At 41.5% G+C, this 15,029-nt stretch overlaps 1 protein-coding gene across 1 annotated transcript; it reads right to left on the bottom strand.

Annotated features, from left to right (window-relative positions):
- Window positions 1–10,906: 10,906 nt before the first annotated feature.
- LOC310799238 (uncharacterized protein) lies at window positions 10,907–14,011 on the bottom strand. Its single transcript, XM_083661811.1, has 3 exons — window positions 13,277–14,011; window positions 12,600–12,916; window positions 10,907–11,347 (listed from the first exon to the last, which is right to left on the bottom strand). Exons 1-3 carry the CDS (start codon window positions 13,519–13,521, stop codon window positions 11,316–11,318), a joined length of 594 nt encoding a protein of 197 aa, XP_083517937.1. The 5' UTR covers window positions 13,522–14,011; the 3' UTR covers window positions 10,907–11,315.
- Between the last annotated feature and the right edge of the window lie 1,018 nt (window positions 14,012–15,029).

Genomic DNA, 15,029 nt, shown 5'->3' on the forward strand with positions numbered 1-15,029 from the left:
AGGTTTGAAAAGAATTAGAGTGATGGTCTTTGAGCTGGACCTGGTTTGATGCGGTCTAGATGGTAAAAATCAGTTGAAAACTGCAATTAGAGCAGTTTCACAAATCAGAAATATGTTTCACAAATCAGACACTGTGCTATAATGAGAGTCTAATGTCCCCTTTATAATCTAGGCCAGGTTTGAAAAGAATTAGAGTGATGGTCTTTGAGCTGGACCTGGTTTGATGCGGTCTAGATGGTAAAAATCAGTTGAAAACTGCAATTAGAGCAGTTTCACAAATCAGAAATATGTTTCACAAATCAGACACTGTGCTATAATGAGAGTCTAAAGTCCCCTTTATAATCTAGGCCAGGTTTGAAAAGAATTAGAGTGATGGTCTTTGAGCTGGACCTGGTTTGATGCGGTCTAGATGGTAAAAATCAGTTGAAAACTGCAATTAGAGCAGTTTCACAAATCAGAAATATGTTTCACAAATCAGACACTGTGCTATAATGAGAGTCTAATGTCCCCTTTATAATCTAGGCCAGGTTTGAAAAGAATTAGAGTGATGGTCTTTGAGCTGGACCTGGTTTGATGCGGTCTAGATGGTAAAAATCAGTTGAAAACTGCAATTAGAGCAGTTTCACAAATCAGAAATATGTTTCACAAATCAGACACTGTGCTATAATGAGAGTCTAATGTCCCCTTTATAATCTAGGCCAGGTTTGAAAAGAATTAGAGTGATGGTCTTTGAGCTGGACCTGGTTTGATGCGGTCTAGATGGTAAAAATCAGTTGAAAACTGCAATTAGAGCAGTTTCACAAATCAGAAATATGTTTCACAAATCAGACACTGTGCTATAATGAGAGTCTAATGTCCCCTTTATAATCTAGGCCAGGTTTGAAAAGAATTAGAGTGATGGTCTTTGAGCTGGACCTGGTTTGATGCGGTCTAGATGGTAAAAATCAGTTGAAAACTGCAATTAGAGCAGTTTCACAAATCAGAAATATGTTTCACAAATCAGACACTGTGCTATAATGAGAGTCTAATGTCCCCTTTATAATCTAGGCCAGGTTTGAAAAGAATTAGAGTGATGGTCTTTGAGCTGGACCTGGTTTGATGCGGTCTAGATGGTAAAAATCAGTTTAAAACTGCAATTAGAGCAGTTTCACAAATCAGAAATATGTTTCACAAATCAGACACTGTGCTATAATGAGAGTCTAATGTCCCCTTTATAATCTAGGCCAGGTTTGAAAAGAATTAGAGTGATGGTCTTTGAGCTGGACCTGGTTTGATGCGGTCTAGATGGTAAAAATCAGTTGAAAACTGCAATTAGAGCAGTTTCACAAATCAGAAATATGTTTCACAAATCAGACACTGTGCTATAATGAGAGTCTAATGTCCCCTTTATAATCTAGGCCAGGTTTGAAAAGAATTAGAGTGATGGTCTTTGAGCTGGACCTGGTTTGATGCGGTCTAGATGGTAAAAATCAGTTGAAAACTGCAATTAGAGCAGTTTCACAAATCAGAAATATGTTTCACAAATCAGACACTGTGCTATAATGAGAGTCTAATGTCCCCTTTATAATCTAGGCCAGGTTTGAAAAGAATTAGAGTGATGGTCTTTGAGCTGGACCTGGTTTGATGCGGTCTAGATGGTAAAAATCAGTTGAAAACTGCAATTAGAGCAGTTTCACAAATCAGAAATATGTTTCACAAATCAGACACTGTGCTATAATGAGAGTCTAATGTCCCCTTTATAATCTAGGCCAGGTTTGAAAAGAATTAGAGTGATGGTCTTTGAGCTGGACCTGGTTTGATGCGGTCTAGATGGTAAAAATCAGTTGAAAACTGCAATTAGAGCAGTTTCACAAATCAGAAATATGTTTCACAAATCAGACACTGTGCTATAATGAGAGTCTAATGTCCCCTTTATAATCTAGGCCAGGTTTGAAAAGAATTAGAGTGATGGTCTTTGAGCTGGACCTGGTTTGATGCGGTCTAGATGGTAAAAATCAGTTGAAAACTGCAATTAGAGCAGTTTCACAAATCAGAAATATGTTTCACAAATCAGACACTGTGCTATAATGAGAGTCTAATGTCCCCTTTATAATCTAGGCCAGGTTTGAAAAGAATTAGAGTGATGGTCTTTGAGCTGGACCTGGTTTGATGCGGTCTAGATGGTAAAAATCAGTTGAAAACTGCAATTAGAGCAGTTTCACAAATCAGAAATATGTTTCACAAATCAGACACTGTGCTATAATGAGAGTCTAATGTCCCCTTTATAATCTAGGCCAGGTTTGAAAAGAATATGTGTAATGGTCTGTGAGCTGGACCTGGTTTGATGCGGTCTAGATGCTCCAAATCAGCTGAAAACTGCAATCATAGCATTTTCACAAATCAGAAATATGTTTCACAAATCAGACACTGTGCTATAATGAGAGTCTAATGTCCCCTTTATAATCTAGGCCAGGTTTGAAAAGAATTAGATTGATGGTCTTTGAGCTGGACCTGGTTTGATGCGGTCTAGATGGTAAAAATCAGTTGAAAACTGCAATTAGAGCAGTTTCACAAATCAGAAATATGTTTCACAAATCAGACACTGTGCTATAATGAGAGTCTAATGTCCCCTTTATAATCTAGGCCAGGTTTGAAAAGAATTAGAGTGATGGTCTTTGAGCTGGACCTGGTTTGATGCGGTCTAGATGGTAAAAATCAGTTGAAAACTGCAATTAGAGCAGTTTCACAAATCAGAAATATGTTTCACAAATCAGACACTGTGCTATAATGAGAGTCTAATGTCCCCTTTATAATCTAGGCCAGGTTTGAAAAGAATATGTGTAATGGTCTGTGAGTTGGAGGTGGTTTTATGCAGTCTAGATGGGCAAAAGCTGTGAAATCAACTCTTTTTTCCAGCTGTTTACACCAATAGGAGAACCTTTTTGAGGTCAATAAGAATTGCATGCAACATTAAAAACGAACAAAATGCAGGATTCATTCTATAATGTATTCTCTTTACATATCCCCCCTATATACCTATGTTTTCCAGTTCATGAACTCGCTTGAAAATGGTCGAACCACGCCATCTAGAGGCGTTATTCCACTTTTTAAGGTGGACTGGAAAATTCCAATCGGGAGCTGCGAATCGGGAGCCAACTTCAGCCTCGTAATTAATTCACAACCTAAATATAGGCTACATTTCGAAACCTTTCCCTTTAAATGGGCCAGTGTGTACAGACGAGACTTGATGAGGTTCCATTCTTGTTTAGCCTCTAAAGTTTAAACATAAGCCTCCATGGGAGAAACATTTGTACACATGGTGGTGGAAATGCGGTACTGCAGGGGGGGCATTTCTGTACAACGTGTGTTTATGGACACAAGTGGAAGGTGAGGAGAGGTGTTTAGACAGGGGGGACAAGCATGTACGGGAGAGCAAGGTTGCACATAGAAACGATTTAACTAATGCAAAACACACCAATTACTATTAATGGTCTCTGTGGTGGAGTGGGTTAAGAGCTGACTTCTGGTCCATGTTGCAGATTAGGAAGGCATGAGTTCAAATCCCATTTGTAATGTGTTTTGCATGTCCTTATTATAACAGAGTATACAGCACTTAGCCTATAGCCTACTTGTCAAGTCATGATTTTGTTTTTTTGTTGTTTAGTTTGTTTTTCTTTATAATTACAAAGACCCGTTTTTACAATCCATCTTTAGACGGTTTTAACTTGACAATTGGCATTCTAAATTGTCCCTAGCTTACTTCCAGTTGCAGTGTTTGCTAATAGGCTACAATAACTGACAGGAATCAAGCTAGGTTTCAAACTGTCCCCTTGCAACATCGTTCCGTGAAAACTGTCTATATTTAGGGAGATTTGAAGATCTGAGGTAACCTACTGCCTGCCTGTAAATGTAGCAGTGTTTTTATGTCCAGATGACACCTGGCGGCTAAAATGGGGTACTACGGGAGGCAGGTCTGTCTAACGCGTTTGTTTACGTAGGGGGAGCGCGCATGTACAGGGGGGTTGATTTGCGCGTGGCTTCCCCATCTCCTTCGGTACGTAGGCTACTCTGATCTGCAGAATGAAATGTTCAACAGCTTGCTGCCTCATCTGCTGCTCATATTGGACGAATTCTTGTTAAATAATTATTTGATAGTAAAACCAGAAATCCCAATATCGCAGGTGGTGTTGCTCATGGTTTGTGATTTGCGGATTCACTTGTGTTGTTCAGTCAGCCCCCAGCCAGGCTAGAAGCCTGCTGAAGAGAGGAGAGATTTCCCTTCTCTATTCTGTCAAATAGACGAGTGACTGTTTCGACCACGTGACATTGTTTGGAACTTAAGTTTGGTGCGCTTTTGTGACAAAATTGCTGTGTGAAAGCAAACCAGACCAATGTTGCAACTTCACCCCCCCCCCCCCCCGAATCGCACCGAGAGTCCACCAGCTTAGTGAAAGCGACCTAAAATAATGCAATATCTATCAAGGTAATTGATATGGCCAAGTAGGCTTTGTTAAATAAAGAAACAGGGACATGATAATCAAAATAAGATCAGACTGTGACTGGGCATGTAATCACATCACAATACACACATCCATTATGAGCTCTGTAGAGCGATGTAAAGCAGAGGTAAGCAGTTGTGATGAAGCTGAATGTTTTGAATGTTTGAATTGTTTGAATTCTTGCATGCATGCACTGCAGGATCAAGTTTGCAGTAGTAGCCCTGTCTCTGGGGGAGTTTCCACTAACGGTTTCAGTAGCCCTGTCTCTGGGGGAATTTCCACTAACACGAGGTTCCAGTAGTTGAGTCAGACATCCTTTCCTGTTTGCGTCAGACTTCTCTCAACAGATGGTTACAGATCTCAAACACTTGTTTGCATGCAGTAGCCTAAACAGCTTCATTTGCAGATAGAGCAGTGTTTGCCTTAGCATGCAATATCTAATCATCACATTTATAGTAGGCTACTTCATCTCTGGGGGAATTTTCACCATAAAAATGTATTTTATGTATTTAAAATGCACAAAATACAAGATCTGAAAGTATTTTGATACAAATTAGCCTACATCTTATTTTTCTCGGTCCAGCCAAATACAAATGACAAAATACACAAATCTATTTGAAATAGGCCTATAGCCTACCCACCTCTGGTCAGAACGGCAAGTGATCAGCGGGTACGGTTACATTGTACAAGTGTACAATGTACAATTGTACAAGTACAAGTAGAGAATAGCCCGTGAACTGAAAAGTCACAATTAAACTACAGTATAGGCTATTATGTGCAGCAAATAGCTGTTTCAGTTCTCAGCCCTGATAGCCTGCTTTTAATCTATCTCTGTTGAAATGACTAAAAACGAATAGTTGCAAATCAAAGTTTAGCCTACCACATGGGTGAAGAAATGTGATGAAAACGCAGCTGAAAACACACCTCCGTGCGGAGGTCGTGCTGCTAGAAAAATCTCGGCGACCATATAACAAGCTTGAGCAGCCTCCTCCAAAACAGACAGCTAGGGCTCCCCGGCTCCGTGTGTGGTGGAGTGTCTTCTACAGTTTTGTTTAACAGCGGTTTGTAAACAAATTAAAACATGCATTAGCGCCACCACCCACACACTCACTGCTCAAATGGGCGATCAGCTCGATGATGCGTTTCTCGTCATCCTCTGTCCCTGAGCGCGCACGCACCCACTAATGTTTGTATACAAGAAACCCGGCAAAGTGATGCCACAATCGGGCAAACACTCGTCAGGTGTGGGGGAGGCATTAAAAAGATCTGGACATATTTCTTCATCTAAAATCAAGGCTTTCTACACTAGGCTATTTAAATGATGATAGCATGCTGTAAATTAAGTGCACTTGAAAAAAGTTCATTTTACACGTGTTTACCTTGCAAAATCTAGCAAAATCTTCAGATTATTACTTATATTTTCTAAGTAGCCTAGACATGGCTCTTTAATTGGCCACCATAGAAATCAATAATAAGCCCTAAACACAGACAAAAGTCCCAAGACTATTAAGGTCCACATTGAATACTGTAGTGTGTAACCCTAACCCTAGACACATAATCAACTAGCCTGCAACTCCACTTTACTAATAATGACCACAAGAGATAAACAATCATACCTGAGAGGTGCAAACAGGTCACAAATACAAATCTAGGTCCTGCCAACAACATGGCTGCAGTCCTTCAACCTCCACAAAGATGACTGAGAACAATATTTGAGACGGCATTCATGATGGTGTGCAGAGATATTCAAAGAGATCATTTCCTTCCTCTTGGCTTTCTACTTTCATTTGCAAAGATGACTGAGAACAATATTTGAGATGGCATTCATGATGGTGTGCAGAGATCAAAGAGATAATTTCCTTCCTCGTGACTTGTGGCTGGTAACACCGTCACCTATCTCTGCTGAAAACAGGATACTAATACACAACCTTTTCAAACGAACATTTCCCACACACCCAGGGGCGGAGCGACCCTATCAGCCCAGAGGGGGCGAAGCTCTTAGGGGGGCCCCACCAAAAAAAAAAAAAAAAATTTTTTTTTTTTTTTTTTTTTGAAGGCCAGGCCAGGCCGCAGGGCCGGTTCCAGAACAAGATGACATGGGGTGCATCCTAGATAGGAAGGGGTGCAGATGCCCGGCCAATGGCCGGGCCCGAAAAATTTGACATGTTATTTTACTAAAAATAATGCATTTGACCATCATTTCAAGTAGAATGATACCACCCAAGCAAGAATATTTCAAGTGTTTCAAGTGCTTTACTGAAATATTTGGACCATATAATGATAATACAATTATCTCAACCTTAAAAGGTTACATATAGGTGCCAAAAAGCCATAAAATCACATCAAAGAACAAAGAAAAACCACAACTATAATTCAAGTTTAAACAGTAAGTGTGCAGCTGTAGCATTTATAAAAAAAAAATTTTTTTTTTTTTACTTTTCAACTGAGCATGCAGACAAATAAGGGTGCAATGCATGCTTTTGCACCCCCGTAGAACCGGCCTGCCAGGCCGCGAAGAAAAATGTGCCTTTTTTGCATGTTTGAATCGGTTTTAGCCATATTTAGTGGAATATCTCATTTTAAACACACCAATGTTATTGGCTGAGTTTCCCAACAAAGAAGCTTCTTAAGAGTTAAGAAGCTTCTTAAGGAGTTAAGAAGCTTCTTAAGGAGTTAAGAAGGCTCCAAAGAAGTGTTTCCCAAACGCCTTCTTAACAGTCGAGAAAAATAAAAAAAATAGAAGGCTCTTAAGAAGCATCTTAACTGGAGCGGCTCACTTGATGGCACTCTGAGCCCAGCAGTGGGCCACGACTCAGTGGTTGAGAAACACTGTTAACACCTAATCATGGTCATGTTAAACTTTATTAAACATTATTTATTTCAGACATGGACTGCAGTTCAAATTGCTTTATATACACAGCATACAACAAAACAGAGAAACACTACAGAATTTAAGCGACCTTGGGTTCTGTGAAAGGTGCTATATAAATCCACAACATTATAAAAGGAATCCATTCTGATTAGAGGAATATAGCCTACGGTAAAACATTTAAAACACAAGTAACCATACATACAGGGAAGATTTTCAAGTGTTCCCTAATTTTAAACACTAAAGGGTACATGAAAGAAAGGAAAAAGGGAAAAACACAAGAGGAACAGTGGACACAAGTATCTCCTTTTGCCTGACGCGGCTGGATCTGCCAGTGTTTTGTCATTAAGAAGGTGTTAAGAAGGCTCCAGACCCTTCTTACAAAACCTTCTTAACGAAAGATCATCTTAGCGCTAAGAAGCTTTTGGGAAACGCAGCCTTCTTAACAGAGGATAATTGGAAGATAATTTTAGGCTAAGAAGCAATCGGGAAACGCGTTGGCTTCGTTGGCTTCTTACGGGAGCCTTAAGAAGTGTCAAAGAAGCTTCTTAGCGCTAAGAAGCTTTTGGGAAACGCATGCCTTCGTAAAGAAGCAATTGGGAAACGCGTTTGCTTCTTAAGGGGGCCTTAAGAAGGGTTGAATTAGCTTCTTAGCGCAAAGAAGCTTTTGGGAAACCCAGCCATTGTCTATTGATTGAATTCCTCTCAGACTCACACCACTGACTTTATTAAATAAAGTCATTTTAAGTCACAACTGTAAAATAGCTGATAGCCCCTATATCCGAAAACACAATTTGTCACTCATTGAGCCAAGTAATATTATGTCCAAGAAAGACTACAGTGAAGCCACTTTACAGACAAGCTTGTTCTGAAGAAGAAAAATAAAAACACAGGTTGCCAGCCAGGTGGCCTGGCCTGCAAAAAAAAAAAAAAAAAAAAAAAAATTTTTTTTTTGTTTTTGTTGATGGGCCCCCCTGACGAGTGGGCCCGTGGCGGCCGCACCCTCTGCCCCGGCGTACGCTCCGCTACTGCACACACCACAAACACTGTGCCCAGCCCAGAAAACACAAGCTTTTAACACAATTAAACATGTATTTCAAAACATAATTGTAAAATTCAGGCCTTTAGCCAAAGCTTCAATAACAGAGCTCAGCTGACAGTTTAACCTGCAAAGGAAAAATATAAAAATTAAAAATACTGTAGCGGGCTGGATTTGTGTGCTACTGTATTTGTCTGTGACTGTCCTGTGCATGTGGGTTACCTGTGGGGTTTGACATGTCTGTGGGGATTTACGGGGTTCTGTGAAGGCGGCATACAGCCAGTGGGTGGAGTGAGAGGGGATCACCTGTGATTGGCTGGAGGGAGGATAGACCAGAACCCTCTGCATCGCGTCTTCAAGCGCCCAGCTCCAAGGCCGCGCCCCTTTTTAGGGGAAACCCACCATAGTAAACGACGGTACAAGAAGCCGAAACCACTTCAAACAAACTATTTAAAACGGTTTAATTTGATAGAGATATGCCGAAGAGTTGCTGTGTTGTTATAGTTTCACTAACAAAAAAAAAAAAAAAAAAAAAAAGGTCTGCGATAGGGTAGGCGTGACACCGTCAATGTGGACGATGCATGTAACCTGGTGGAAACTGGATACAGCGTTCATATAAGGCAAGTACCTCGTGTCGATGTATCTTGCGCATTCTATGGCCGGCCGAGTTGAAATATATTGTCATGTCATGGTGTCTTTGGGTCATTTATAAAGGAAATGAATTCTGTTATTTTTCTATAGATGTTTTGGGTACTGCTATTTTACATTGAAGTCAACGCGAGTGGCTTGTGTTATCCCCTAAAAAGGGGCGCGGCCTTCAAGTTTTGCAAATTACCCGGATGTGCTGTTCTGGTCTATGGGCGAGAGGGGAGAGATGGGCGAGAGGGAAACAGCTCAGGGAGTTGGAGGGAGCCTGGAAGAGACGGCTGGGTGTGGAAGAGAGCTAGCGGGGTTTTGAGTGTGTGTTGTGGGGTTTGGTTTGGCGTGGGCACGGCCACCAGTGCTCTGTCGATGATGGCTAATTAAGAGATAATTAAGAAGAAAGCCTCAGTGTAATTCCTGACCCGTTACAATACAATAGGCCTAGCCCCCCCCCAGGGCAGCCGTGTGTTCCAGGCCAGTGAAGTCCCAACAATCTACAAAACATGCAATACTATTAAATCATAGATAAAAAGTTGAATCATACACAATAAATAAAACCAAAAGTAAAGGGTTAGCCTTCCCAATGGCCAGCAGCATCTGTTATTCTGGCCTCATAATAAGCACTGAGGCGGGTGGTCAGTAAGTCAAATAACATTAAAATACATTGTATGCTTTGGTGCGATGTAGGATTTTGTCTTTCAATATGCTCGCTGCAGCCTCGCTTGGTGTTGTTGCTGTGGTGTAATGTTATTGTTTGGCATGTGACCTGTGGATGACGTCACAGGCGCGAGGCAGTATCAGTTCCGGGGTCAAGATGCGAGCTGTCATGTATGTAGCATGGTATGTAGCTGTCACTGACTATGTTGTACAAGCCTGCCGGTTATAAAGTAAAGAACCTTCAAGTCTAACTCAAAGTGCTCATCATAAGAGAACCCAACACAACAGTTGCTTCTCACAGGAAGCGATATTTTTTTTTGGATGGCGGCGAAGGCATAACCCGCCCCTCTCTGCCTATGATTGGCCTAGCGTCAAACTTCCATCCAAACACATTCGCTTGGCTATCCTGCATTACATCTCTTTCTACAGTCTGTGGTCAGACCGTCAGACTCAGTGGGTCAGACTCAGACAGACAGCAGTTACGCTTGCTAGCCTGCATGAAACACGCCAGTGTGTTTGTTTATAGTCATATGGCGGGTTATGCCTCCGCAAAGAAATATCGCACAGGAATGTGTCCCGGAGCCCAACATGAGCATGAGCACCTGGCAGAGACGGGAAAAGTACTGACATTCTGTACTTGAGTAGAAGTACAGTTAGTTGTGTGAAAAACTACTCTGGTAAAAGTAGAAGTACTGATTAAATTCTTTTACTCAAGTAAAAGTAAAAAGGTACAGGCTCTGAAATGTACCCAACGAGTAAAAGTAAAAGTATTTTTACCGTATCTTTCTGAATGACTGAACCTCACATCATAGAATATAATTTTGATGATAAAAGATCCCCCACAAATGTTTTACACATCTTAAAACTCTACTCTTTAAATAGTGTGCTATGGTTTTTCCACACAACCCCCCCCCCCCCCATTAAAATCACATCTAGTCCTCCATCATTAATATTTCCATGATATATGAATGTGCAAATGGTTAGACAAGTTTAACTGCTGGATACAAGGTGTCCCTTACAAAGTGCAGTATCATAATACTTGAGACTGATACGATACTGATACCTAATGGATAAGAAACTGAATGTCCACAAGGTTGATCACATTCACAAATTCAAGGTTTATTATTATTTATTTACTGTCTCTGGTGTTAGAACACCACCATATTCCAGATTAGCTGAATAAAAAAAAATAGCAGCCATGTAAACATTGCACTTGCGGTGATGAACAGGTGAGACGTGTGCTCGAGGCTCTGCAGGACTGGCAGTCTGGCACAGTACACTACTCAGGAGGACTACCAAAATCTTTTGTTTAGCTTCAGCAGAGGCTGGTTCTCAAAGTTCTTTGAACTAATGCATGCTCGTTTCGGGCGAAAAATCAGTCCTGCAGTGCTAAAAAGCCTCTCACAGGCAGCTGAGGCAGGTAGCGCTGTGTTGAGTTTGAGAGACAAGTGGCACACTGCGGAGAAAGATTTGAGGACATCCATGGTATTAGCTGGAGAGGCCAGGTAGGACTCGATCTGCTTGGTGTTTTCATGAGTGTTACCCTGCTTGTTGATGGTGGAAAAGAAGTCCTCCTCTTCTGAAGACAGGGAACGGGAAGTGTCACTTGACTGGACCGTGGGTTGCTGCTTCAGATGGCTCTTGATGTACGGTAGTCAAGGCCTATGGAATACAAAACCAATGGATTTAAGCATTTTCCCCATGAAATCGCCATTGTAATACCTAGATATAAATAGAATTTAGATCATGGAGTCTATAAAATATTTATTTATTTGGAGTCTATAAAATATTTATTTATTTATATTAACACAATTTTAATGCCAAAATGTTTTTAAAAATGACTTTGATACACATACATGAGGGTTATTTTAAGATTGTAGTTATGTTGTCACAAGTGAATTACCGTAAAATACCAATTATTAGCCCGGGCGTTAATTGACAAAATATGTAGCCAGACCCCGCGTCAATATGGGACCTGCGGCAGTTTGGGACCTGCTTTAATTATTTTTGTACAAAAATATTGCTCAGCAAAGATTGTAAATAGTATGAAATTGTTTATTTAAACCATTTATTTTAATGAGTTGGCTACAGCACCCCACACGATTGCTTGTCTATGGGGAGAGCCGCGCCTCCCTCTCAGCGCAGCAGAGCACATTGCATGCCAGTTCTGGCCTGTACATGAAATCAAATAAAATTTGAGCTGAACTGTGACCTACCGGTATTTACCACTAAACTTTCTCCGCTGAAGGTGAGAGAACATGATCATCATGTGAGCAGATTATTTGTTGCATGCGCTGCCTCCTCCGCTGTTCATCACTCATGGAGCACCCTCTTCAGTAGCGCACATGTGAAAGTGCGGCGAAATACCAATTAGAAGCGGACTTCTATGCCCGCTGGCAGGGAAATATACCATAGGCACATTTCTCAAAATAATTATTACACCAGAGATGTCGGTTTTTGTGTATAAAAATCTTCAGGAAATGCCTACACAATTTTCAGAATCATCAGATGTTGAGGGAAAACGAATTTTGATCAGCAAGTTTCGTGCATGTGTTTTTTTCCCTCGTTGTTCCCGTTTCCTCGTTGTTCGTATTCTTCATCCGATTTTTCTTCTTCGTTGTGTTTGGGAGATGCATTCAACAGGATGTCGCAAAGGTAAAAAGAAAACATTGAAAAAACTAACCGGGCGTCAAATTGGGACCTGCTTTTATGTACAAAATATGTATCCAGACCCCGCTTCAATATGGGACCCGCGGCAATTTGGAAGTCGGCTTCTATTTGGTATTTTACGGTATGTGACGTTTACTTGGTATTACAGGAAACAATTGCTCATTATGTTATGGATACTTCAAATGCCAAAATGTCCCATTATCATAAATAAATGAAAAAGCATAAAGCATGGTGCAACACTCACCACGTTTTAGGATGCCATCATCACTTGTCCAGCATGTCCTGAACTTGGGGACAAGGATGGCCGCAGCAATGAGCTCTGGATCAGCAAGCATCTCTCCGAAACGCCTTTCAAGTCCTGCTTGAAGAGCATCCACCAACGACCCACAGTACTTGGAGGAGATTCGGAGTTGCTGGAGCTTGGACTTGAGTAGTGTTATTGTAGGTACAAGCCATCCCATCTGCACATTGGCCTCTCCCTGAAGGACATCGAGCGCCTTTGCAACTGGGCTCATGGTCTTTGCATATTCTCCGAGAAATGCAATCTCAGCAGGAGTGAGCCTGTCAAGTAACAAACAAACAAACATGAATTGCTACAGTAAATACAATGAACTGCTTTATTGTTCCCATTAAGAACCCAGGATTTATAATTTTTCTAGGTGTGTGTGTGTGTGTTGGGGGCGGGGGGGTATTTCTGGATGATATTATTTCATCTATATGAATATGAGCATGTCAACACACACTCTAGTACTATATTTTATTAATTAAAATTAAAAGTAATGTGAATAATGCATAGCACTTTTCATACATAGTGCAAAAGTGCTGATTACAAAATAGGACATTTTAATCTGTCAGTAGTGAGACATAAATTGAGGAATATTTCCTCATCCAATCAGTTTTCAAGATAACAGTGGTACTCACATGGGAATTTTGAGTGCGCTGCACACAGCTGTAATGGCTGCTTCTCCTTGTTCTTTAATGATCCTTATGATCCTTTCCACGGCGAAGAAGAGAGAATTCCACCTTGTGTCATTTGGCCTCACTAGCTGCAGCTTGCATCTTTTTTGTATGATCTCTGCAGCTATGGTGGATCTAGCACTCTTGTTCCAGAGACTCTGGCACTTTGCAAACGCTGAACGAGAGAGCTTCTTAGACTGCATTGGCATTTGCTGCTGACACAACTGTTGACACCAGGTTTAGAAGGTGGCAGGCACAGCGATGGTGCTTTGGCAGTTGGTATTCCATGCCATCATCTTCATCCAACAGGGTGCCCGCTTCAACAAACTCAACCGACGCATTTTCCCCCTCTTCCTCTTCTTCTTCACTGCTTTCGATTTCTCCTCCTGTTTGACTTGGCCCTGTCCCCTGAAATGGCCGTGCTGCATTATTGTTTTCATCCTCACCATAGATTCGAAAAGCTTTTATAAAATTGGACCCATTATCAGTGGTTGTGCGTACAATCTTCTCACTGATACTGTACTCTGTATGTATGTCAGTCAGGGCACGAGCGAGCACATTAAAGCTATGTGAGCCTTCAAGTTGTTTGCATGATAGAGCAGCAGAGCATCTCTCCAGTGTTTCAGGCTCTATCCAATGTGCTGTGACACCGATGAAACCCCATCTGTGTGCTGTCCAGCAATCTGTGGTGGTGGCGATGAATTCAACCTCACTCATGGCATCCTTTAGATTATTCTTCATTTCCTGTGTTACTTTCTCCACTTTGTTTTTCACTGTACCACGAGACATTACAGCCACCTGGGGTTGTAGGTGATGCACGAGAGCTTTAAAGCCCGGCTGTTCCACAACACTGAGAGGCTGCAGACCTTGAATGACAAAGTTAATGATGGCATCATCAACACTTTTCTGTGACACTTTCTTCTTGCTATCGCACAGTTTAAGCTGTTTGGATGATGAAGGGCCTTCCTCTGCCTCCAAAGATTTCCTTTTTTGAGTAGTGAGCTTTGTGTACTTCTCCAGGTGATTCACATGCTTTCTCTAGTGGCAGAGAGAGAGAGAGAAACACACAGAGAGAGAGAGTAACGTTAGTACGTTAGTTAACATACCATACTTTCTTAACTAACTATACATGTGTACGGTTACATGCTGCCACTCCGACGTGCTGCCACTCCGACGTAATGCCACTCCGAAATATCGGCACTCAGAAAGGGGGTCTATATTCCCCGTTTTTCACTAACCTCTCCCAGCCCCCACGCCAAACCTAACCTCCCCCCATGCCTAAACCTAACCTCCCCCAGACCCTAACCCAAAACCTAACCTCTCCCACCCCCACGCCTAAACCTAAGGTTGGCATTGCGGCTTAAGGTGAACGACCGCCAGTCCGAATAATGGAAGTTAACTTTCGGAGTGGCAGGGCTTCGGAAAGGCAGACAGTTACCCATGTGTACATATGTAGCTATAACAACACAGCTTAGCATTCGTGTGTTAGCTAACTATGTTGCTAAAACACGAATGCTATCATTAGAAATGGCGCATGTTCCCATAGCATTGCTAACATTACATTAAGCATAGCAGAAAAGATGCAGTAATGATTACCTGTATGTGTTTCTTCAAATTTGACGGGGAGTTCTTGTAGGTCAGCAGCTCGTGGTGTTTAGGTTTACACAAGAGACAGCTCATTCGCCACGAATCTTTCTTTGATCCGACAAGTGTGAAC

This window comes from Poromitra crassiceps (assembly GCF_964638095.1).
Source record: "Poromitra crassiceps genome assembly, chromosome: 27".
Taxonomy (NCBI): Eukaryota; Metazoa; Chordata; class Actinopteri; order Beryciformes; family Melamphaidae; genus Poromitra; species Poromitra crassiceps.

Coding starts and splice junctions, on each gene's coding strand:
- LOC310799238 (XM_083661811.1), bottom strand. CDS start 13,521: ATGCCAATGCAGTCTAAGAAGCTCTCTCGTTCAGCGTTTGCAAAGTGC. Junction 12,917..13,276: donor AGCGCACTCAAAATTCCCAT/GTGAGTACCACT, acceptor GTTACTTGACAG/GCTCACTCCTGCTGAGATTG. Junction 11,348..12,599: donor TGATGGCATCCTAAAACGTG/GTGAGTGTTGCA, acceptor TGTATTCCATAG/GCCTTGACTACCGTACATCA.